The 26,075-nt window shown below is 41.8% G+C and overlaps 1 protein-coding gene across 3 annotated transcripts in view; it reads right to left on the bottom strand.

The window, feature by feature from the left end:
- Window positions 1-610: 610 nt before the first annotated feature.
- The window catches only part of LAMP2 (lysosomal associated membrane protein 2), a 39,312-nt gene continuing 13,847 nt past the window's right edge, over window positions 611-26,075 (bottom strand). Inside the window, exons 4-9 of one of the 3 annotated variants that reach the window (XM_045068239.1) lie at window positions 23,269-23,427; window positions 21,984-22,171; window positions 20,641-20,763; window positions 16,118-16,181; window positions 15,425-15,589; window positions 611-2,996 (exon numbers count right to left, since the gene is read on the bottom strand). In XM_045068239.1, coding sequence (XP_044924174.1) covers window positions 2,854-2,996; window positions 15,425-15,589; window positions 16,118-16,181; window positions 20,641-20,763; window positions 21,984-22,171; window positions 23,269-23,427 — 842 coding nt within the window. In that variant the 3' untranslated portion in view covers window positions 611-2,853. Of the gene's footprint in view, window positions 2,997-5,268; window positions 5,778-10,130; window positions 12,621-15,424; window positions 15,590-16,117; window positions 16,182-20,640; window positions 20,764-21,983; window positions 22,172-23,268; window positions 23,428-26,075 lie in introns of those variants that run through there. The other 2 variants (XM_004762063.3, XM_004762062.3) reach the window with 2 other exon arrangements.

The raw sequence follows: 26,075 nt of genomic DNA, 5'->3' as shown, positions 1-26,075 counted from the left end.
TTACTCAGGAGCTACAGCGAGAATGAGTGTTCAATTTCATCTGCCACCCGCAATGCGCCCAACGTAAAAAGGAATGTGTTGTCATTTAACCCAATGATAGAACATGTGGGCATCAGACTAGGTCACAAGAAATTTAAAGGAACCTGTGGAAAACAGGTAGCTTCTCCCCTGCTGCCCCTGCCATATCCCGGAGGTACATCTTGCTCGGAATGGAATGAACTTCACAATGAGTGCTGTTTGTTAAGGAAAAACAGACACATGCTGGAAGTCCATTTATTCAGAAGCTCTTATATGTTTGATTTCCACATTTTCTTTTCAGTGTTTTCCTGGAATTTTCATGACCACATAGTCCCCCACAGTTGAAGTGTCTATACTAAAGGTCCCTAATGCCTTCTTCCCGGTGGCACTGGGTTAATTTGCAGACCTATGAAATCATAGGATTCCTACTGACAATCCAAGAGACTAGAATTTGAGGAACTTAGATCATGCAAATCAATCCAAGCTCTTAAGGCTGAGCACACGGAGTAAAAATGAAGTTATCCATAGTGATATGGATTGTGTAACCTTTATTATCTCTGAACCCACTCGTCTAAAAATCACACGAATCAGATTAAACAGGAATACCACAGTATGCTTTATTTTGCCAGTTCCGTTAGTTCATTAAATTGATATAGCCAAAACTTTAGGTCACAGCAAACATCAGTTCTTCCAAAGAAACTTAGGTGAAAAGCAATCCTTTTTGTCTGTGAGTTCCAAGTCCTACTGTGTGATCCACTGTCATACTGACGGAAAAATGAACTCAGTGAGCAAAACTAATTGAATCCTCAGTTCACAGATCTGGGGCCTTCCCATATTTTATTGGAATTAAAGCAGCTTTTGTTTTAACCCTCCACAAATATTTTGCATTTTAATCTTTATTCTCAAGCAAGAATTAAACACATCTGCTAATTACCTAAGATAAAGCCATGATACCTAATGAAAAATTAGTGCTCTTAGTCTCCTACCGAGAAGGTAGGAAACTTTTAAGTGAAGCCTTCATTTTCTATGTATCTGAATTTCCAGTTCATATACTTAGCAAGGACACAAGCTGATTTACATAATCTGGCTTCCCAATCATCTCAAAAATATTTATTGAAATGAAGCCACTGTTCTTTACAGTGCCATCATTTTGACCAAATAACAAAGAAGCAATTGTTTTCACACAAGAACATTTTAAAAGAAAACTTTCTATACTTAGCAAATAGAGGAGAGCTTGAATCTGCAAGTCAGAGCTGGAGAGTTCTAAGGGAGATGTAACTGAGCAGTCTAACCCTATGCCATGTTGGAAGAGAAAGATCTTGATGAAATCTCTTCCTTTTTAACCAAAATTTCTAATTCTAGTTATTGGCAAAGAGTTCTGGCATCAGTTAACAGCAACAACACAGTGGCAAGCACTGCACTGGGCTGAGAGGTAGACTGGGACTGAATCCTTGGATTTAATAGCAAACTAACTTTATTTAAGGTTTAGGCTTCATTTTGTAATCCATGGAACACTTCCGAGGCGAAGGCAGATCTTTGGAGACTTCTGTTTTTAGTTAGAGAAAAAACAGCCCGGTTAAAATCAACATCTGCCTTATACTAATAACAGTTATGCAAAGTAGCCATTTGGGCCCTAGAGAAATACAGCCCTGCGCTTCCAAATCGAAGGGCAATTCAACAGCCTAGCCAACCAAGTGGCTCTGGGACAAACGGTCTCCAGTACCTTACTCTGGAAGCCAGAGCCGTGAGAGGTCCCTATCGGGATGTAAGTCTCTATCAAGATCAACAAATTTACAGTGTAATCGCAGTCTAGCTTTGACTAGGCAGCCATCTGACTGAGGACACTTCAGGGCCCACTAGCCTCTAGAGTTAGCACTTGCTGCTGCAAGAAAAAAAGAAATCAATACATTGAAAAATGTCAATTAGAACTTATTCATATAGGCAATGGGAGAGTGCAGGAGACCCACAAAGTACAGAAATGTTTTGGGGGGGTTTTTTGGTGGAGGATGAATTCACTGAGTAAGTTAAGGCTCTAAGGGAAAAAAAAAATCTAAATTATAACCCTAAAAAACCATAACCCATCCTATAGCAATACTTAAAAAAAAAAAGCTGAAGATCTTACTTGATCCTTCAGCATAAATATCAAGTCTGAGATAATCGATATATTCCAAACTCCAGAAGGCAAAAAGAAAAAAAAAAGACATCCTTATTGAAATATAGCTGCCACTAACGGTAATGAAGAAAACAGGCAGACTATTGCTATTAAGCACATATTGTGAAGCCATTTCTTTCTCACTTTTTTTAAACAGAATAATACTAAACAGATTTAAATAATCCTGATCAGGAGGTGAGGAAAGGAAGTCTTATTATGAACCAAATTTTCTGCTTGCCACCAACGAAAAGGAATTCAGGGATGTTCTTGAATTTATTTCCCCAAGCAAGTTAAATTCTCTAACAGCTTTGATTTTGTAAACACTGTCAACCAAAGTAGCAAACACAAGTAGCTGCAACATATAAAATTATTCTTCAGTAAAAATGCTTTCGTAATTGAATCCAGAGGCTTAAAATCATTATTTACTAAAAAACAAATTCTAAGCCACAATTTTTCTTCTGATAACACTTTAGCAAAGGAAGAAAAAAATAGAAAAAAAAAAAAGAAGAAATTGGTCCTAATACTTTTTTTTCTTACGTAAGTGCTACTCATGCCCAAGTTAGCTAGCAATTCACTGAGGTTAGTCAGCAGATCTTAAACAATTGGCTGCACAGAATTTCCTGGCATCTAGCCAATGGAAATCTAACTTCTGATAGCAAAAAAACAGCACTAGGTTTAATTGATTACACAGACTGATAACCAGTACGACTTTTCCTTCTTCCAATCATATAGGAGATAAAGACAACAATTATAAGGAAGCCCAAGGCCACACCCACTGCAACAGGAATAAGAAAGTTGAGGTCAGAGTCAGCAGAACATTCTTCAGCTGTTAGAAAAGAACAGACAGAGAGCAAGGAAATTAGTAAGGCAGGCAATTAAGCAGCAACGAGCAAACAAGAAATAAAGCATTTCAAAAGTGAACACAGATTAGTCTTTGACAGCATTACCTCTATGTCCGTATTTTCTCCATATCCATCCAAATATTTCTAAGGAACCAATCCTCCAATATCTCCCATTATTATTACTTCATCTCAGATACCTAATTTCCTCAGTACAAAAAGCAGAAGGGACGAACAAGATCTGTGCTCGCCTAACATGGGAAGATTCTATGTTTTGTTGTCTAAGGACACTGTGGGAAAGAACCATCATCTACACTTAGCACCCCGCCTGCATGTTTTCCCACTCCCATTCTCCCTTGCCACAATGATCATCAACATAGGAATAAGAATTCTGCAGGAGTAGTAAAATTTAAGTTAAAAAGGACTTAGGATCAAGAGAATGCAGTATAGTTTTTTCCCCCCACATGGGCATTAGCTTGCCAGCTTATACGTGATTATTTGTAGCTGAGCAGGGACCTAGAAGAGTAATAGAATCCAACACATCGTAGTCCATTCTGGGACTGCCAGGAAGGCAGTGTGTATGTCGATTTTGAGCTCTGGGCTCAGACAGAACCGACTTTGCATCTCGACTACTTCTATAACTAGCTAAAGGACTTTGGTCAAGTTACTGAAACTGGGCTCATGTTCCTCATCTGTAAAAGGGGGATAATCATGCCTGTACTTAAGGTATTTGAGGACTAAAGACAGTTCTATTTCTAAAGCACCTGTCACACATCAGGTGGTCAACAGGTGATCTTTCCCTTTTCCTTTCCTGCCATGTCTGTGATCCCATCCAAGGGTTAGGTTTTGAAGTAGCAAACAGATCAAAAGCCAATATTCAGTGCTTTCAAAAATTACTTAATTGACATCGCGTTAGTTACTGAAAGTAGTTAGTACAGAAGCTCAAAGCCCCCTTCTGATCTCCTAATTTCACGTTTAAACTAGTTTTACTAGTGAGTGACTAGATTTCCTTGGGATAATTGTTATCAAAATGCTAATATGGTGTTGCTGCCCACCAGATATGTAACCTCTATGAAGTCACTCCCTTTCCTGTGAAATTACAGGGTTAGAGTCATAATCTTTAACGCCCTTTCCAGTATAAGCCTAATGCAATGCACAAGATGTGGTACTTGGTGTGATTTATGACTGAGTGATAACTTGCCCCTTTTCCTCTAATTTTATCTTTTGCTCCTCTTGCACTTTTGTCATTCATTAAAAACACAACACAAAACAAACAAAAAAGAGTTGCTAAGGTTCCAAGTACATGAATTTCAGGAACGACCATAGCCTTTATTGGAAGGATTCACCGTATTTCACGGAAAGCCTTCAGGAAAGACAGATAGCTGGGTACCAAGATACTGTAATCAGTGGGTTACAGAAATTCTGAACAAGCCAATATATACACAGAAGGAATTAATAAAATAATCACTTCAATGTGAATGTCTGCTCCAATCCATTGATTAAGCTTCCTTCTTATTTGTCTATACATTCAGTATCTGAGCAGCCCTCATGGCAAGGAGGGTGCTTCAATAGAGGCTGATTATCTAGCTCATTTTCATGCCAACAGCTTTTCTCTCCCCCGCTCCCCATCTATGCTCTGCCCCACGGGGGCCTTCATGAAGCAGCAAGAGCCTAGTTGCTATGCTTCACTGCCTCCCTTCCGAGATTGCTGTTAGCTTACATTTCATAAGTAGCAGTCTGATGACAACACTAAATAGATTTTAATGCTCTAGAGATCAACAAGATGAGGTAGAGAAACACAACACAATCTGTCCTAATTAGTTCATAGAATATTTCTATCTTTCAATGCTAATCAGGCATCCAAAGAGGAGAAAAACACAAGGGGGAAAAAAGGCAAGTGGTTACATGTGTTTGCATCTTCTCAGTCTCTACTGCTGAAAAAGAAACAATTTTTCTAAAACTCTAGTTCTGAAGCCAGCTGAAGTTCTGCTGTGGCCCCTTAGGGCTGTTTTTTACCTAGGGAAAAAAATCACAAGCCTGAGATACTGACTCCATCCTTAAATTGAACTCAAAGAAAACAGCAAAAGTCATATAACCTAAAAAATGTTGATGGCCCTGAGGACATTCAACTGAAAACCAAGTTTGAGCATATCTGATGGGCACTTATGTCACATCGACATTTATTTAATGAACTATACACAAAAGTACTGTGGTGAGCTTCAGTCAGGATAGTTCTCATACATTAAAACAGAACACCAGTGGTGAAACAGAATTTATTAATTCCATTGAGAGACAACTGCATATTTTATTCTTATAACGGCCATGTTTATAAGTTTAAGGCATCTTAGGACCAAAATCTGGCTGAGGCCTCTTAGGATAGACCTTAACACACTGCACACCGATGTGTTTTGAACCAGTTTGTCTTCAGGACCAGTGAATACAGTATTTAATTTTCAGCTGGGAAAAGAGAACAGTTTTTATTCAGAGAGACTTCTCTCAAAATGCTGGGACTGATTTCAGAATTACCGTTTCAACATGATCAATCTTAAAGAGCAACGTGTTTCAAGATGGAGAGGCAAGAAAATCTCATGCGCGTGTATTTTTATGTCATCGATCAGACTGCAGGTTCTAAAACTGCTCATATCCAGCGTGATGGCGCTTCAGACCAATAAAGTAAGCCAGCAACACTAGAATAAGTACTCCTGCCAACGCTGCTCCCACCGCAATGGGCACAAGGAAGCTGTCGTCATCTGCACTGCAGTCTTGAGCTAGACGTGGAGAAAGGACAATTGAGAACAGGAACAATGACACAATTTCAAAGTCGCAAATGTTCTGTTAACACACAGCCTTGCCTTTGACACCGCGGCCATCAGGCTTCGGCCTTCCTCACCAGCGAATGAAAGGTTCCACGAAAGTGATCCTCCAAGGAACCAAATTATACATTTTTAGGTACCCCGCTCCCCACCCCCACCCCCCCACAAAACACAGTCATTTGGGATGAATGACAGATTTTCAATTGATCACCGACTTCCCAGATTCCCTAAACAAAAGATAATGGGTAAATATAATGAATCTTTCCTTGATGATCAGCTGTGGGCTTTCGGGGGGCAAACTGCGGATCACGTAGCAGCAGCACAGCGCCCGGAACACCGCTGACCGTGGGGTATTCATGAAATGAACCGAACGAAACGGAACAACGCCAAGCGGACATGCGAACTCCACGCCCCGCACCCGTGGGTCAGCTGGCGTGACGGCTTGCGTCCAGCATGAGTCAGACAAAAGAAGCAGTGGTTATAGTCTTGGAAAGGTGCTGTCACAGGGGCAGGCAAAGCACAAAGCATCACGGAAGTGTTTCGGAGAGATACTCGACTCAGCCTTGTTACACAAGACATACTTTGAGAGGGGACACTGGAGCTGAGCTGTTGAGGACGAGTAGGAATTCACCACCCAGGTAATGGAGGAAGCGCGTTCCAGGGACAGGAAACAGCACAGACAAAACGAGCTAGAGGGGAAATGCAGGCAGAGCTGGCACGGGCCGAAGGATACTCGTGGCTGGAAGAGGCAGGAAGGGGGTACTAGGACCAGCTCACAAAGGCACTGTAGGCTCTACGTATGTCCGCCTTACACTGATGGGAGGAAAGAGTACCGTGGGATTTCAGGCAGGGCGGAAGTCATTCCAACAGGAGACTGGAAGCGAGGCGGGGCCTCTACTGATAGAGGCCAGAGGACCAAGAATACGGTCCTGACCTGAGTGACCTGTGAGAACGAAGCGCAGATGCAGAAAGGGACAGATAGATCCAATGAGAAGGCAGAATGGACCAGATGGGTGTTGGAGGAGTGGTGCGAGGTGATCCAGTGGCTTCCAATTCCCCACTTGAGTGACTGCGTAGATACTGGTGCCATTCATCCCAATAGGGAGTACTGGAGGGAGAATGTATGTGTTCAGTTTTTTTGGTAGTTATTTGCATGTGGGAAAGGTCAGGGGGGGTAACGGCAAGAGGGAGACGTTCAGTTTTGGACCTTCTGGGCTTCAGATGCCTGTGTCCCAACCAGGTGGCAGTGAAAAAAATGATTCACCTGAGTGGTCGTAAAAACCAGGGACACGTTTGTTTCTCAGCAAGAGCAAACAGAATCTAAAAAGGCTCAGAGACACAAGCCTTGGGGACACTCCTATCTGAGGAATAAAGGAGCAAGAAAAAGAAAAAGGCAAGTAGACAATGGTGCCACAGAAGCCAAGGAAGGGAGTTTCGATTAGTACGGGGGTAGAGGCCACGGGGTCTGTGGACATGGAGGGTATTGGCTGTGAGGCAGATCGCTGCTGGTTTAGGAGCAAATGGGAAGTGATTGTTTAGAAGACCAAGAACTTGGGTTGGGAACATCCAGTGGTCATCCCGAGAAGTTTGGCGAAGAGAGCGCACAAGGGAGGGAGTCAGAAGGTGAACAAAAGGGTCTAGAAAGTGTTATCTTCAGGGTGGAAGCGACTCAGATGCATTTGTAGAATGAGGGCAAGAGCCACAAACAACGGACCAAAGCCAACAGTCCGAGGTCTCCCAGGAGGTAGGTGAAATGGGCTCCCAGAAGCAAAGCCAGGGAGAGTGGAGAGGAGGAAGGGGTGGCGCCTGCAGACAGAAGGCAGCTGGGATGTTGAACCCCCACTTCTGATTCCCACGTCCTTGCCTCTTATTGCCCTAGTTCTCCTCCTAGCTCACAATCTACCAGGGGTGGATAAATCAGATAATTATGCTTATTAGAACTGTGTCAAAGAAAGAATGAATAGGCTGCCAGGCAATTCTGATCGTGCCCGCATTTAAGAAATGTGCCAGGCTTTTGCTAGCCTCTGCGTAATAACTGGGAACAAGATGCAATCCTGGAGTTTATGGACTTTATGATATCAGCTTTGGCTGCCAGCTCAGTGAGCTTTTTTACTTGCTTCTTGGTTCTGTTAGAAATCCGGATAGCGGAGACTGCCGGATGTCTTGGTGTTAAGAGCACCCAGTTAGCGGACTCCTCCCCTTCAATTTCCCAAATTACCACCCACCACATAAACCGTTAGGTGACACGAACCATAAAGTATTATGCCTTGGATTTAATGTAACTTGGTTTTTAAAAAATTCATTAGTAGATTAATTTCTTATTCTGGCAACGGATTCACAGTCCTCCTTTTCCCAAATTGGGTATTTGACCTAGTACTGAAACAACTTTCATAAATACTGCCAATAAGGCTTTCATGTAAGACAAATATTCCCAGAGTAGATCAAAAAGGCAATTCCACTAATACAAAGATCTTTCTAGATGCTGTCACTTACTTAAAATGCTCTCAATTAGTATGTGAAGTATTAATTTATAATAACTATTGATTTTATGAATTCAACCTTTAAAAATTCTTTAGGTAATGGAAAGACATTTTGGAAAACAGTAATTTTAATAGGATCACATCCTGAGGTAAAGAAAATCTCATTCTTTAAGTCATTTCCACCTGATTTGCATAATGTACACTGGAAACCAAACTGAAAGTATGGGGGGGGGGACAGTATATTTGTGGAAGAACTTAATGATTAATTACAGAAGCAGTGAGGATTTTTAAGGATAAAAGTTTCGTGGCCATTTAAATGTCAATGTAAAGTTTCATGAAGATTAAAAATACTGTTAATCCTCATTTTTCTGTTCGCTCAGAAATTTCTCAGATATAATTTTCAGTGTGAGTTGGAAAGCTGAGACACACATTTGTAATAAAATATAAAACGAATTCATCTTTTTGCCAATTGTGTCAAAATTTCTATTTGGAAGAATCAGCATTAAGAATCATATTCTTGGGGTGCCTGGGTGGCTCAGTGGGTTAAGCCTCTGCCTTCGGCTCTATCAAATAAATAAATAAAATCTTAAAAAAAAAAAGAGTCATATTGTTATGTGACATCTTATTATATACCTTTTAGATCTACAGTCAAACTGAAGTATAGGACATGAATCTGAAGATAATTGAAGCTACTCAGTATGACCCAAACATGTCTTTTACTAGTTTTAAAAACAAGATACGGTAATTATTGATGCAGAAAGTTAGTTACCAGAGTAAAGGATATGGGTGGGAGAGAGATGAGCCCAAGACAGTGTAACTTTATCTACTTAAAGAAATGAGGATGAAATGCTATCATCTTAAAAATATCTGAGTCTTACAAGAATTCTTCCTGAAACATGCAAGAAACTTCAGATGGCACATTTACGCTGTATATAAAGTATGTTCTTGATTTTAACTAGTAGCTTATCAGATTCCTTCTAAAAATCCTCAAATTTTCATTGTAATGGAAACTATCACTCACAGAAATTAAGAGGAACAGGATTATAAAGACCTCGGTGGGCCCCCAGATGAAGAAACGGAGACCCCCAGAAGTTAAGCTGCTTGGCCAAAGTCCCATGGCGGCCAGTTGTAGAGCTGGGAGTTCAGAGGATTACCTGGCAGTCAGGGAGCTTAAGCGGAGAGGTCAAAGGAAAGCTACTAGACAGGCTGCCAAGTTTTTGTGTGTGGGAAGCTATGGCAAACTTGGAAGGTTCAAGTTGTTTTAGGGTGATCGGACAGTGACTGCACACAATCCTATTTGGGTTTAGATCAACAGCCGGGTCGGTCGGTGTGGCAGCAACGCGCACCTATTAGGAGCAGCCTCAACTGAGAGGGGCTGAGGAAAGTGAATGAAGAGATACTCTCAAGCTTTTCCTATGAAATACATATTCTAGATCACTGGTTTTCTGATCTACACACCAGAGATCCCACCCGGGACCTTACGCAACCCCCCCCCAAACACGTGCACACCCGTGCTCACACACGCAGGCACATGCTTGTACACACACACATGCCCAGACCTGCTAAGTGAAATTCTCTAGGAATGGAGCCCGGCATGTGCCTTTTTCTAACAAGCTTCCCAGGTGATTCTTATTCTAGCCAGCCCAGCATCCGTATAGACCTATCTATGCATAGGAACATTTTTCTAGATGGTTAACACACAGAATATTCTGGAAATAATTTAGTTCCACTTCTAAGCTTTTCTAAAATTCTCCCTTTTGGAAGAAATTGTCATTATGTAGCATACAAAATTTTTACTTTAACCAACAGGAAAAAATGTGAGCAAATATCCTTAAGAAATAAAAGAATCTTTATTGTTTGTTTCAGAAGCAATATGTTAATAAGCAAATGGACAGGCAAATATCTAAAGAGAAACACCATACATCGACTAGTGGTTTAAACATTTGAAGAAAAAAAAAAAACCATGGAAAGTATTTACATGGACCAGTTTCTTTATACAAATGCTGAGACATGAAAAACACCCAGAACCAGATAGCAATGTTAGACCATCAAGGTATAAACCCAGTAAAATGAACAAAACTACAAAAGGTACAAAGAACATGTGGCTACAGGAAATAACAGTGTAAATAAGAGTATATAAACTGGCCCATGTAAAATACAAAAATATTCAATGAAGTCAGAGTTTCTATAAACAGTGCTAATTAGAGGTATTTTAATATGAATTAGGTATATAATCTAAATGTAAAACCTTTTAGAAACATGAACAGCATTAAGCTAGTCCCATCTGCTTGTGCTTCCAATTTTTATTTTCAAAAAAAAAAAAAAAGGCTGCTCTGTTTCGACTCATGAGAAGTATCTAACGTCTATATTCTTCTAAGCATTACCCATTCATATAAGGTTAACAATCATACACTAGAGCATTATTTAAGTAAAAAATAAGTTTTAAAAATCAGATTTCTATTTAGTCCTCAAAAGGTGCCTTAAGCTGGCAATGCAGCTCAATGTAGCTGTATCAAGGGGCTGGTCAGGAATCAGATTCTGAGCCAGTAAGAGTTTCAGGCTACTCTAAGCAGAGAGCAAATTTAAGTGGAAGAAAATTTTTACCACTCCAATATAACTTGAAAGATACTTACAGACATACACATGCTAGCACGCAATTGCCTGTGTGTGTGTGGTGTGTAGAGCTAAGCTACCAAATTTATTCTACATCAGTAATTGTTTAGAACCCAGATGTCCCATTTTCTAGTGAATATGGGGGCACATCATCTCCCACCTCCAAAACACAAGCACCTTCCATATAGGGGTGCATATTAACAACTCTTTAATATTTACTCAGCCATTCCAACACCCAAAAAAAAGAAGATCTCCTGGAAGCAGTGCGAAATCCTATGTGTTAACTATCAAGCTGAAATGTTTTGCTTTCCCATATAAACATTAGGTAGTGCACAGTAAATGGACAACTGGTGCATCTCCCAGGGCACAAAACCGATCACAAAGTACATGAATGAATAATGATTCTACCATAATGAACAATGATAATGCTAAGTTTTGATTAGCACAGAACCATTTAATGGTGAAAGCCAATTTAGTAAATGCTGTAAGTGTCAATGCAAGCTGGAAACAAAGAACAACTTTTTAATGGGATAAGAGAAGACCAAGACTTTTGGGTTACTTGCTAAGTGCGCTTCTTTAGCCGAGTTCTAGGACTTCCTGGCATTTCTTCTTTAAGAAAGAGAAAAGGAAAGGAGAGAAAAGGAAAAGAAAGAAAAGGAAAGAAAAAGAAAAAAAGAAAAAAAAGAATACAACATCCTACCACTAGCAAAGATACTGCAAAGCTGAAGAGAAACTACATTCATTTTAGCAGGGTACCTAAAGCCCAATTTACAGGTACGAAGGACTAATGCCCCAAATTGGCATGGCCTAGCAATTATCTCTAAAGCACCTAGAAAATAGACTGAAATGCCCAGTTGGAGTCTTGTGTCTTGCCATTTAAAAGACAGAAAATTCCAGATTTTTTTAAAGGATTAAACAAGATTAACACCTATTCCAAAATGTATACAGCTTTTGTACCTTTTGTCATTACAGCCACATCAAATACAAGTATATTCAAAAGGCATTAGAAAAGCATTCATTGCTAAGAACATAATACCAGACTCTATGCGAATCTACTGGCGTAACTCTCATAGGTCAAATATGCAGCAATGCCAAAGTCGCTAAGTTAACCTGCAAACAGAATCACAAAAAAATACAAAAGGAGCAAGTACAAATCCACTGTAGGATGCACAGTCTCAATTTGGACTACATGCAGGGGAAAAAAGAATCTCTTTTTGAAAACTGCTTTTCCTAAACTGTTTGCTTTTAGTCAGAATACATAAAGTGAAAACACGAATCCTAACTCAAGATAACAGAATGGAGTCAATCATCCAGGTGACTTTACACATGCTTTTTGCCACAGAAATTAACAGTTTTAAATTCCATGGTTGAGGAAACCAAAATCAGGTGACTAATTTGTAGCTGGTATTTTCATGGTGTTTTTATTTATTAAGTTTGAAGTCCCTCACACCACCCATTCTAAAATGAGAACTGCAACTAAATATACCTGAAATTGAACAGTACTGCCATGTTGGAACTTGTACTTGCTTTATTATATCGTAACAGAGATCACATACGGATTAGTATTACAGAGTCTGATATCCAGCATAGCTTTTTCTTCTGCCAATTAGGTAAGCAATCACTATAACAATAATCAAGCCTGAAAGACCAGCACCAACTATAATTGGTATTAGAATGGTGTCATCGTCCAGCGAACACTCCTGGGCTGTAGGTGAGAAAAAGTGTGTAACAAATAATGAGTATAATAAAAAATGAATGTCCAAAAGTAAAAGATATTGATTCAAAAGTCAGAAATGCTCTTACAAAATCAACTTTAAGGAATTAAGACAGGTATATTTCAATGATAAAGCTACAAAAAAGTATGGATTGCTCTAGAATTAAAATCCTAAACTTATTTGTCTTTTCTTTTGTGTATGTATATTCATATATATGAATACACACATACTCATTTATATCTAGGAGTAAATACATACGTATGTGTATGTATTTCATATTATAAGTCCCTTCCAGAATAAAGGAGTGAAGAGGGGCATCCGGGTGCCTTAGTCCGTTAAAGCATCTGACTCTTGGTTTTGGCTCAGGTCATGATCTCAGGGTCCTGAGATCCAGCCCTGCATCAGGCTTCGAGATCAGCAGAGTCTGCTTGAGATTCTCTTCCTCTCCCTCCACCCCTCGCCCAGCTTACACAAGTGCTCTCTCTCTCAAACAGATAAATACAATTAAAAAAAAATTTTTTTTAATCTTTTTAAAGAAAAGATTGTATTTATTTATTTAAGAGAGACCAAGATAGCAACAGGGGGACAAGTTGCAGACGAGAGGGAGAAGCGGGCTCCCAGCTGCACAGGGAGCCCAGTCTGGGGCTCTCTTCCGAGATCATGACCTGAGCTCAAAGTAGACATTTAACTGACTGAGCCACCCAGCCACCCCAATAAATAAATAAAAACTTTTTTTAAAAAGGGAAAAGAAACGAGGAGAGCTAATTCTAAGCCATCTCTATATAGTTAGATTAGCCTCTAAGTGCTAGAGTGAATGTGTTTTGGGAAAACTGAGAACAGATCAGAAAGGTTTCATCAGGGGATTAGAACCACGCTGACTCTGGAATCTTTCAGAGCAGAGAGCACACTATAGACTGGAGGCCCTATCTGGCCCAAGAGCTAAAAATGGCTTTTCTCCGTTTTTATTTAAATAGCCAACCCCCCCAAAAAAAAACAAAAGAAGAAATTCTTTGATACATGAGCATTATATGAAATTCAAATCTCAGCAGCCATAAATAAAGTTCTGTTGGAACCCAGCCACACTCATTTATTTATTGCCTTTTATGGCTGTTTTCGTGCTACAACAGGAGAGCTGATGAATAGTGGTGACAGAGCTCATATGGTTTGCAGACCTGAAACGCTTCCTGTCCATGCCTTACAAATGAACTCTGCGCACCCCTGACCTAGAGTATATGATCTTAGTGGCTACAGAAGTCAAGAAACGGGGACCTCTTACTGATCTGCGTTGTGTTTACTACATTTATTAACGTGGCCGGAGCTGGCAACCCACAGGGGCTAGCTTTTCTATTTTCAGAGAGTCGTCTGATCCAGTAAAATCCATTCAACGCTCTTTGACCTGACTACAAGTCTACTTCCTCCTCCTGCACAGGCAAGCATCAGTGGTGTGTCTTACCTACAGGTACCCAGGGTCGGGAACCTAGCTCCGCGAACACATTACACGTTCATTACCGCTATCGAATGCTACGTATTCCTTTGGGTACCATTTTTAATTTGACATACATAAAAACCAAAGTTTCAAATTCAAGAAAAGAACACAGCTCATTGCTATTACGGCTGACTAGATAAACAGACTCGAGCTGGTATCACGCTGCAAATGATTTTCAATTCTAAACACCAATCTGAACCTAAAATTAGGGTAATAATGGAGGGGAGCTAGATAAAGACTCAAAAATAAAACTATGAAAAGGATTAAAATAATTGTAGTACATAAGCAACACCGACACGAGGGAAAATGAATTCTTGAGAAAAATTTCTAAGTGTGATTAACCTCTCTCGTCACGAGAATGGTAGGATGAAGATCCCAACTTACCCGGGCCTAACCAGGTCAGGCTGGGGACCCAGAGCCACCGCAAAGGTGGCCACATGGTTCACGGCAGCACGTAACTGCCACACTGCCTTCTAAACCATAGAATTAATTGTTAAAAAGGAGGTGGATGGTTTGAAAAGCTCTGCTCAGCAGAGCTGTGATCCACAAAGCCCCAATCTTAAGTAAGCAGTTTAAAAGGACAAGTTAATTAAGGAATTTTACGGACTTTGTTTTTTTTTTTTGCCTACATGCAAATTTTAATCTGGTAATGGCAAATGCATCTTTCATATTCATATAAACACACTGCCATGAGCCCTCCACAGAAGGTTTCAGTAAAAATCTAATAGATATCACCATGAGCCCTGAGATCTTCCAAAACGCCTCATGCACACTGGCATTATGCTTTTAAAATGCTCCAAGTCACGTGGGATGGCCAAAACACTGTCCATGGTATTTGAGGCTTTGCCTAACCATCACCTTCTATCTTAACAAAGTAAGACCAGTCTGCTTTTATTTGTGTATGACAATATTTCCAATGAGAAGAGGGCCCCCTTGAAAACAGATCCCAGCTGCTCAAAGCTGCCATCCTTCCTACAAACTAAAACTCAGAAGGGAGTGTCTATGAAGTGAAGCTCACTGAATGCTTCCATCGTCTTAAGAACTCACTGAATGCTTCCAAGTCTTAAGAACTTGGTTGCAAATGGGTTTCCGATCCCCACACACAAAAAATCCATTTTGAGCAAAATGATGGGCCATCACAGAGTTCGCAGAACTCGCTCAGGGCCACGTGAATGCTCCAACAGAGTCACAAGAGATGAATTCATATTTCTCTATTTCAGTGCTTAAATTTCCATGAGTCAAAAGGAAATGCCACCTATTAGTCAACGTAAGAACATAAATTATTGATAAAACTTGCTCAACTCTTACCTGTAGAGTATTTTCCTTCCATCACATTGAAAGGCTGAACCCTTAGATCAAAGGTATTTATCTGAAAGGCTCCAGACACAGAAATGGTCTGCTCTTTGTTGCACATGTAAGAACTTCCCAGGGGGGCATCCCAGTAGCTCAGATTGTTATTTGCGATGCTGAAAACTTGAAAGAAAACAAAAATGTTAGGAGCTTTTTTTTTTTTTTAAAGTAGGCTCTACACCTAACATGGGGCTTGAGCTCTCATCCAAGATCAAGAGTCGTATATTCTACCCACTGAGCCAGCCAGGCGCCCATTAGTAACTTCTTATTATACCAACAGAAGAAATGGGACAGTTCTCAGAATTTTTCAGTGAAGTATAGGAGCCTGGGGTACAGGGTCTACCAAAAAAAAAAAAAAAAAAAGAAAGCGATTGTTAGGATCACTAGGTTTCCTATCTTTCTATAGCTGTTCCTGTGGGCTAAAAATCAGTCATCCCTAAGTATTACCCACCCTATTTGAAAACAAGGGGGACTGAAAAGATAAAACACTAGAGTTCTCAGTTACTGATTTTCAGTTGTGGTCAAGGAACCATTTTCACACAAATTCTTCTGTTCCATGAAGTAAAAGGCACTATTTGGTAACAAAACAACTCTGGTTTCTATGCCTTCAGTGTAACTCACTCTCTTCCCCAAGGCCAATGCTTTGCTTACCAGAGCCATTAACCAAGTACACGCTGACATTCACTTCCTTCAGATAGAATCGGTTTTCATTTTTCTGTTAGAAAAAGAGTATCCAGTTAATCAACACATCACAACCGTCTACAGGTACAGTTAATATCTACAGATGAAAAGCAACCTAATACTATTAACCAGAAGATAAAACCAAGGATCAGACCTGGACCAAAAGAATGAACTGCAGCTAAGCAAAATTAACAGAATCCCTTTTTCCTCTGTGTTCTGTCTCCAATTTTCGGGCCAAGGATGTAGTCATGTGGTTCTTGGATACTCAACAATTCGTTCCCTCATTTTATTCCTCCTGTCAGTTGCTAAGCCCCAACCCACTCTAGCCTGGATCCTGACAGTCTCTTAACTGGGCTCCCTCCCTGCCCTACAGCCTCTCCAGCTGGGAGCTTTCCTTGCCACTATTATCTCGGTGAAGCACGCATCTGATCAGCCCATCATTCTAATTATGTCAGTGCTTAGCATGTACAAGGCAACATATCTAAGTGCTCCAGGGAGCTAGCCAAATGAACCAGGCGTGGATCCTGCCCCAACCCGTGTTTGCAATCTGCCAGGGAAGATAAGATAAATACATAAAGAAATAACCATATTGCAAAAAAGACAGCAATCAATTATAAAAATTAAAAGGAGACAGAGGACTTCCATGTAGGGGAGAAGCAAAGCAATGTAAGCTTAGGGATATGCCACTTGAACTCTGCCGAGTCAGGAAATTAGCAGGAAAGGGTATTCTGGAAGGCAAGAGCATGAGTAAAAGGTATCCAGAAAATAAGCACTATTACAAGTACGCCATCATTTGAAAATTTAGTGCCAAGCGATGTTCCTAAAACTTTACTTATAAGGCACCTGGGCAGCTTAGTCAGTTAAGCCTTTGTCTTCAGCTCGGGTCATGATCCCAGGGTCCTGGAACTGAGCCTCGCATCAGGCTCTCCACTAACTGGGGAGCCTGCTTCTCCCTCTCCCTCTGCCTGCCTGTCAAATAAATAAATAAAATCTTAAAACATTTTTTGAAGATTTTATTTACTTATTTGACAGAGAGAGAGAGATCACCAGTAGGCAGGCAGACAGGCAGATGGGGGGGAAGCAGGCTCCCCACTGAGCAGAGAGCCTGATGCGGGGCTCGATCCCAGGACCCTGAGACCATGGCCTGAGCCGAAGGCAGAGGCTTAACCCACTGAGCCATCCAGGCGCCCCATAAACAAATAAAATCTTTTAAAAAATTTTACTTGCAAGGTATCACTGAATAATTGTAACATGTTAAGTGATTTTCCCCAAAACTATACCGTCAGTGGTCAGCGAGGTGGGATTTGAACCCCGGAAGCCTGGCTACAGAGCTGAAGTGCTGGCTGCTACTGGGCTCTCCTCTACCTCACAGAACACCGTGAGGAAAGCATGGGCTTCCTAAGTGAAGGGAGAGGAGGACACAGAGAGTCAGACATGCAAGATCTGCTGCGTGGCGGGAGCAGGGTGGGGGGCGGGGCGGGGAGCCGCTTGGGGAGAGAGATTTGAAGTAACCTGCCATGGAGCTTAGAGGTTATCTTGTCGGTAAAACAGAACCGCTGAAGCTTTCTGAGGACGAGGGAAGATTAAATGAATGCAGAAGAACACTGAGCGGGGAGAGGAAGAGGACAGACTGGACTCAGAGCAGAGGCAGTGGGGAACAAAAATGGAAGGGACAGATGCAGAGAAATGTCAGGAGGAGGCACAAAGGAGGACTTGACCACCTCATTACACCTTTCCTCGCCTGAGGCTACGTCTCGGCTTGGCATTCAAGGCTCCTTGCAATTTGTCCCAACTACTTTCCCATACCTGTCTTTCCCAGATTATGCCACGTGCCTCATTCGCCAAGGTGGTCTTGATTGCATTCCTTTTTCCAGAAATGATCTGTACTTTTCTGCTTCCTCCCCTTATCCCCACGTGTACAAACCTATCCTTGAATGTCCAGCTCAAATGTCATCTCTTCCATTAAACCTTCCTAACTCTCCTCCACCCAGAATTAACCACTGCCTCCTCTACGCTCCCACAGACTTTGTCTTTTCTTCTGGTCTATCATTCATCCCAACTGGAATGCACCTTCCACAGATCTCTAATTGCCCACAGAATCCAGTTCGAAAGTCTCAGCATAGCATTCTAGATCTTCCACAAAAATGGTCATTATTTGTACATTCCTATCTTTACCACTGAACTGTGAGATCTTTATTAATACAGGGCTTCTTCTTTGAATCCCACCATGGGATCCAGCACTCAACACACTCAAACTCAAGAAATTTTCCTTAGAAGCGTCTATCATGACAGGGTTGAAGATGCACCCCAGTGAGGTCTGGTGACATTACAGGTGTTTCTTCATTTTTTGAAGTGCCTACAGCATGGTTAAAATGCCACCCTTTTGGTTTATTTTGTTTTTTAAAAAGATTTATTTATTTGAGAGATATAGACAGAGACAGCAAGAGAGAGCAGGAGCGGGGAGCCTGATATGGGGCTCGAGCCCAGGACCCTGAGATCACCTGGCTGACCAAAGGCAGAAAAGGCAGACGCTTAACCCACTGAGCCTCCCAGGTGCCCCAAAATGTCACTGTTTTGAACTGCAATCAAAATAATCTGTTGGGGGCATCTGGGTGGCTCAGTGGGTTAAGCCTCTGTCTTTGGCTCAGGTCATGATCGCAGGGTCCTGGGATCGAGCCCCACATCGGGCTCTCTGCTCAGCTGGGAGCCTGCATCCTCCTCTCTCTCTCCACCTGCCTCTCTGCCTACTTGTGATCTCTGTCTGTCAAATAAATAAATAAATAATCTTTAAAAATAAAAAAATAAAAAAAAACTTTTTAAAAAATAAAATAAAATAGTCTGTTGGGAAAATTAGATACTGTAATTATTAAATATTTCCCCACAACAGTCAGAAGAAACCATGTTCCTTTTAGGACCCAACCACAGCTAGAAAAATCAAACTCAATCACTCCAAAGGGAAGGAACCTAAAACACTACTTTCTTCATTCTTATAGTATAATCTCTATGAGGTAACTTTAAAAGAGAACATGTCCAGGGAGGCCTGCTCTTACCTCATCAAAAAGGACGAGCCTGACCAGACATTTTTAATATTAATCCTCTGGTCATATGTGTACGTAACAGAGGAAAGCTTTCAATGCTGGTAAAGGGAAGATCCTTATAAGCCTTTCTAAACTGTAATTGCCTGATACAGTCCTCAATTACTCCACATATATTCCACAGAGAAAAGGGCTTCAGACTAAAGATACTAAGTTCGGACTTGAAACAAACTCCACACACCTAATTTTTTTATGTATCAGATGTTGAGAGTGTTTCTCCATCCTAGATAATATAACCTGATTTAAAAGCAGAACTGTTTTTTACTCTACCTATACAATAACTCTCAGTTTGAGAATTGCTGGCAGCTTAACGTTTTCCCTGATGGCTGTCCCCTTTCCCATTTGCTAAAACACGTGTGTACACACACACACACACACACACACACACACTGGCAGCTTAACGTTTTCCCTGATGGCTGTCCCCTTTCCCATTTGCTAAAACACGTGTGTACACACACACACACACACACTCAAAAATTATGAGGGTAATAGCTGCTTCTGAGAAGGGAGAAATAAAAGTCCTCAATGATGAATTTATGCTAGCAAGAAGTAGAGCACATAGGCTTAACCTAGAACCTTCTCTTTAGGGTTCAGCCCTTCATGCAAGCATGAACAACAAAAACCCGAATGCTACCATTATATACTATGTTGATTTAATGAATTTATGCATGGTAAGTACTTACACAGAGCCTTGTGGGTGGCAAGTACTCAATAAACGTTAACTATTATTATTCCTGATACTATGACAAACAGTATAGCCTCCAAAAAACCTAAAATATTCGAGTAAACAAACATGAGTTTTCTAACCAATAACAGAGAAACATGTGAGGGAAATTACTTTTTACCTTTTATAACATGTAATATATAAATATATACACTTTTTTTTCTTTTTTTAAAGATTTTATTTATTTGACAGAAAGAGATCACAAGTAGAGGGAAAGGCAGGCAGAGAGAGAAAGAGGGAAGCAGGCCCCCCGCTGAGCAGAGAGCCCGATGCGGGACTGGATCCCAGGACCCTGAGATCATGACCTGAGCCCAAAGGCAGTAGCTTAACCCAGAGCCACCCAGGCGCCCATAAATATATATACTTTATTGTTAAGTATTTCTACAGCAGATAAAGATTTTTTTTTTTTTTGATGTGGGTTAATTCTTGCTCCTACCCTCAAGTCTATGTGAGGGCAGAACAGTCACTTCTGGTGAACATGAAGCTAAGAATCCAGCCTGCAGACCCCCGAGGTGACTGAGGGGTTAAGAGGGACCGATGGCCCACACTTTATCATGAAGCAGTGCTGAAATGGAAAACAGAGCTAAATCCCCTGCTACACACACACAGCTGTTCAGACTTTCAGATGTGTTTCTAAGAAAACAGCCCAGATCTCAGGGAAATCTGTTACTCACCACAGCAAACACGAAGTCAAGATACTTGACGTTGCTGCTGTTCAGGCTGAGCAGGGCACTCCGAGGCTGGCAGCTCCCGGTGAAGTCCGTGGTGTTGGGGTTGATGTTAATAATTGAAACCACCTGGAGGGGAAGACAAGGGAGAAAGGTACAGCTGACCGGGGCGAGTCCATAGCAAAACCTTACCCTCTAATAAACAACTTCGGGGGGGGGGGCAAAAAATGCTTTTGTCTGGATACTTAAGTTTATGGTGTCTTACTTTCAAACGAAGTTGGCCCAGGCCCTCAAGCTATGACTCAGACAACTTAAAAAAAAAAAATAAAGAAAAGAAAAACAAGAAGGAAGCTTCCTCAGTAATGAGCCAAATGAAAAGACACATTTTTATGGAGCATAAGAGTCATCTGCGCCGCTCGCTTATTGAAGGCGCAAGACTCTGGAAATGGGATGCGTCCGTCGGCACGCCCCCTGGAGGCGCAGGGGAACACTGCAACCACAAGCGCCGTGGCAGACGCAAGCCTGGGGTACGCGGCCACCGTCTGAGTCATGGAGAAACAGCTGCACTTTCCCCTAAGTCAACCTACACTGCGTTCCAGATACAAATGTGAAGGAGTTATATTTTAAACGGACTGAAATAAAAATCAACTGTCTGTACTCCGATCTACTGATGGTAAACAGAATCTAAACCCCGAAGAGTCCCTGAAATGGCTAGGTTTCCCACAGGCCAAGAAAACCCCTTGCCTGGGACATTAACTCTTCGTGGTTACAGTAACTCCGAATTTATCAGTCCTCAACAGGTCAACATCAAATCTCCATTTAAAACAGAATTGGGGCAGGGGTGCCTGGGTGGCTCAGTGGGTTAAAGCCTCTGCCTTCAGCTCAGGTCATGATCCCAGGGTCCTGGGATCCAGCCCTGCATCGGGCTCTCTGCTCAGCAGGAAGCCTGCTTCCTCCTCTCTCTCTCTCTGCCTGCCTCTCTGCCTACTTGTGATCTGTCAAATAAATAAATAAAATCTTTAAAACAAAAACAAAAACAAAAAACAGAATTGGGGGCGCCTAGGTGGCTCCATCGTTAGGTGGCTGCCTTTGGCTCAGGTCATGGTCCTGGGGTCCTGGGGTCGAGTTCCACATCAGACTCTCTGCTCAGCGGGAAGTCTGTTTCTCCCTCTGCCCCACTCCCAGCTCATGGTCTCTCTCTCTCCCCCCCTCTCAAATAAATAAAATTTTTAAAAATCTTTAAAACAGAACCAGTCTAGCAACAAAACTACTCTTAGGCCAGAGGTAAGATACACCGCATCTGAAGGGAGATATGAGAAGAACGTATCAATAAACACAGGGATCTATACCTTGTTGTGAGTGAAGTTCAGCTGCAGCCCCATGGTAGCCAGAAGACAAGTACCATTGCTGTTATTAACCGAGTAGGATCCCACCTCTGGTTTCTCCTTTGGAGTAGGTGCTGTGGTGGGGGATGGCGCAGCGGTGGAGGTGATGGGCACCACAGTGGTGGAAGTTTTATCTTTTTCACACAGATACTCTAAAGAAAACAAACAGGACAAAATAAACTGAAGTGGCCTTCTTCTTAATTCGTAAGGCCAGGAAAGAGCAAAATATTTCTCACAATACAAGTTCAAAGAGTTTTATTAGGGGACTCAGGCAGAGGTTCCCAAACTGCTGCTTCAGATACTGGCGGGTCTTTCAGAATTATGACACACCCGACACATACAAATGCTTTCTCCAGGGGTGCCTGGGGAGCTGGGTGGGTTAAGCCTCTCGGCTGAGGTCATGATCTCAGGGTCCTGGGATCAAGCCCCGCATCCGACTCTCTGTTCAGCGGGGAGCCTGCATTCCCCCCCTCTCTCTGCCTACTTGCGATCTCTGTCTAATTAAAAAAAAAAAAAATGCTTTCTCTACTTCGTACTTCAGCTACCACACACTCATCTTTTTGCGCCCTGATGTCCCTTTATTCCCAAAGAGTGTCACCTGCTTCTGATGTGAAAAAGAGATTTAAATCTGAAAACATCTCCCTCCTACTCTCTTCTTTCCCACACACAACCACTAGAAGGAAGGAGTGTTCACCAGAGGAACATTTAGAAATCACTACAGGGTTCAAATACAAATGAACCCTCTATTTGTATCACCCCTTCAGCAAACCAGAGGCATTTCAACCTCTTAGGAAGGGCTGGTCGATTTTCAGAGCTGGTGAATGAGAAATTATGACATTTCCATTTAGCTATACGTAAGTTATAAAAGCAGTTTATAAGTAAACTCAAGATTCAAACACAAAAATCTCATTCCTAAGCTGTGGTCTTGGATCATCAAAAGCTAAAAAGCTGATGATCAAAGCAAGCTATCTGAGGATCTGTTCAAACAAAGACTGGGTTTGATCCGCTGAAAACGCTACAGGTCAAGCATCTGCAAAAAACCATCCCCATAATGTATGCATCATCAACTTGAAACTGCAAAGTCCCACAGGAACAAGAATTATGGTTATCTGCAAAAACCTCACGGTCCGGTGAAAGCTACGCAAGTCTTAGTGTAGAAATGCTTCCAAATAACAAGACTTCAATGCAAGCCAGCTGGTATACTTGAAGCTTAAATCAGGATCCAAGTGTATCTGTTTGAAGAACTCACCTTTTGTGCTCACTGTGCCATTCTGGACAAAAGCCTGTACGTGAACATCCCAATAGTACTGGACGACACCGCTGTTCTCTAGAGTTGATAAACTATTGCATCTGAACATGTCGTTCAAAGGAATTCTGAATCCCACAGCGTCACGGACGGTCAAAATTCCTGTAAAACAAAATTAACACTAACGGTTTCCAAGAAGGCAGGAGAAAAGTGAGGACGTAAATTTATCTGCAGACTCTCTCCTCCTTCTGCCATCCTGCCTCACTGCATCCACATGGGACAAAGGACACGGCATGTTCAAGAAATGACAAATTCAGGGCACCTGGCTGTCTCAGTGAGTTAAGCTGCTGCCTTCGGCTCGGGTCATGATCTCAGGGTCCTGGGATAGAGCCCCACATTGGGCTCTCTGCTCAGCGGGGAGCCTGCTTCCCCCCACCCTCTGCCTGCTTCTCTGCCTACCTGTGATCTCTCTCTCTCTGTCGAGTAAATAAATAAAATCTTTAAAAAAAAAAAAAAAGAAAGAAATGACAAATTCACTGGGGCTAAAACAGAGCGAGTAAGGAAGAAAGCCGTGATGGGGGTTAAGAGGGAAAGATGAGCCAAAGGTGGCCACGCGTTGGAAGGAAACTGGAGGAGCTGAGGACAGGTTAGGCTTTATTCTGTCAGCAGTGGAGGGTGAGCTTGAGTTTTTAAAGCTGGAAATAAATAACACACATATAATTTATTCTAAGGGAGATGACAAAATTGCAGGGGCTAGGCAGGGGCAATAACTTCTGAGGGAAGTCATTAAAGAAGGAAAGTAGTTAGAAGGCTGCTGCTCTGGCTGAGGTAAAAGGTGAGGGGCTGCCTAAATTAAGATGGTGAGAGGCAGAAGACGGACAGCAAAGAGGCCAAACTGAACACACAGCTAACGTACGATCAACAGGGCCGCGCGACCAAAGGAAGGAAGGAAGATGGATTCGGCAAGGACTTCGGAGGAAGTCCTGACTTTTGTGCTACTATCCCGAAGTCAGTTACAGTTACTAAAATGAGCTTCTGGAACCTCTTCCTGGCTAGCATTTCAAGACTATTCCATTTCAGGGTATCTTCAGAATGTGAAAGGAGTAAGTTACAGTCAGTCTGTATGGAGTTTTTATTGTAAGGCCCATGGTGAAGAGACTATGACCACAACTAGCCACACCCAAATGGCTTAGTTTCTTCCGGAGAAGCATCGAGGGAGGGAGGGATACGAGGTCCTTAACAGGGGCGGTCTTCAGGGCCTCTCCATGAAGTAGCAAGACAGCCAATTCATGCTGTCATGGCACCCCCTAATGGCCAAAGCGGGGAAAAATTTAAGTCAAAGAACTAGAACATTTTTTCCCCAAAACTGGTTTTTCTCACTGTTAACGTAAGTGAATAGGTATTTGAACTGTCTTATATAAACAGAGCTCAGAAACCATCTACAGACATACTGGAGATATACTATGAAACGATAATTTTTTAAACTATGTATTATTTATGAACATGTACCGATTAGTCCAATATAAACAGACCAATAGGAAGGCTCCACCCCAAGTTCCTAAGAGTGGCTGCCACTTGGGAGGCAGACAGGGAAATGACTCCGGGGAGTGAGTACAAAGGAAACCTCAAGTGTATCTGTAAGGCTTTATTTAAATAAATAAATAGATGAGGCAAAATATGAATGAAATGGCATTTATAAATTCTGGGTAACAGATACATGTAGGTCTATTACATGACTCTCTGGACTTTTCTGTACTTTAATCACGAAAAAAAATTTAAAAGAAAACAGCAGTTTTCAAAATTACTCCAATTATCAGATGCCTAAAATTAAAACACTAAATCATTTCAAAAACAACAGTCCATTTAAGGAAACCATTTTAAATTCCAAATAGTTTCAAATATGTTATTTCATAGATGTTGGTCATTTAAAAAAAAACTGCATTCCTCGTTTAAAATAAAAACAAGGAGAGTAAGATGTTAATTTTAGAGTCCACTGTTTTTCCATTCAAATCTGTCCCATCTGTCCTTTTATCGCCACCCCTTGATCTCGGCCCTGGTCTTATCACCTCTTGGTTACTGCAGCAGCCCCTTAACGTGGGCATCTCTGCCTGCGGTCTCCTCACTTCCCAATGAATCCTACAGAACATTCTTTATAAACTACTGTCTCTGCTTCTGTTCTGTCATTCTCCTGCCTAAAAACCTAAAATGGTTCCCCAGTGCCTACGCCATCAAGCTAAATGCCTTTCCTTGGCTTCCAAGGCCTCCTATAATTTAGACCCGCTGCGCCCAGCCAACTTGATTCTCCTGCTACACACACAGCCTCTATTTTCATCAGGAAGCTTTCCAGCGACTGCTGCTCATACCATGCTTCCCCCTGCTGGAAAGCCTCTGCTCAAACTCCCTGCCTGACTCAGCTCGTCCTCCTCCCTCCTCCAACACCCGCCGACCTCTCCTCTGGCTCGCCAGCAGGCGAGCAGATGACTGGTGAGGACACATTCAGACCACGCACTCTAGAACCACAGGCCCTCACAGATGGGCTCAGGAAGCATATGGCATCTGCAAGTTTACTCTGTACCCTGGGCGAGAGGGCCAGCAGGCTTCCCTCAAGTCCACCCCCGCCCCCCAACAAAACCCTGGAACAACAACAAATAATCACACTGATCCGGCGCGTTCTACTTTTGCCATCGAACTTGGAAAAACCATTTTGCTTTGTCTCCCCAACTTGTTTTACAGCTCCTTGAAGGTGAGGGGCAAACCACAGACTAGTTGGAAAGGACAATGCAGGGCGCAAAGCTAAATACACAAGTAAA

The sequence above is a fragment of the Mustela putorius genome, unplaced genomic scaffold, assembly GCF_011764305.1.
Source record: "Mustela putorius furo isolate JIRA1106 unplaced genomic scaffold, ASM1176430v1.1 tig00003901_pilon_pilon_pilon, whole genome shotgun sequence".
Taxonomy (NCBI): domain Eukaryota; kingdom Metazoa; phylum Chordata; class Mammalia; order Carnivora; family Mustelidae; genus Mustela; species Mustela putorius.
The sequence above is the reverse complement of the archived record's forward strand: the minus strand, read 5'-3'. Positions and strand labels throughout refer to the sequence as shown.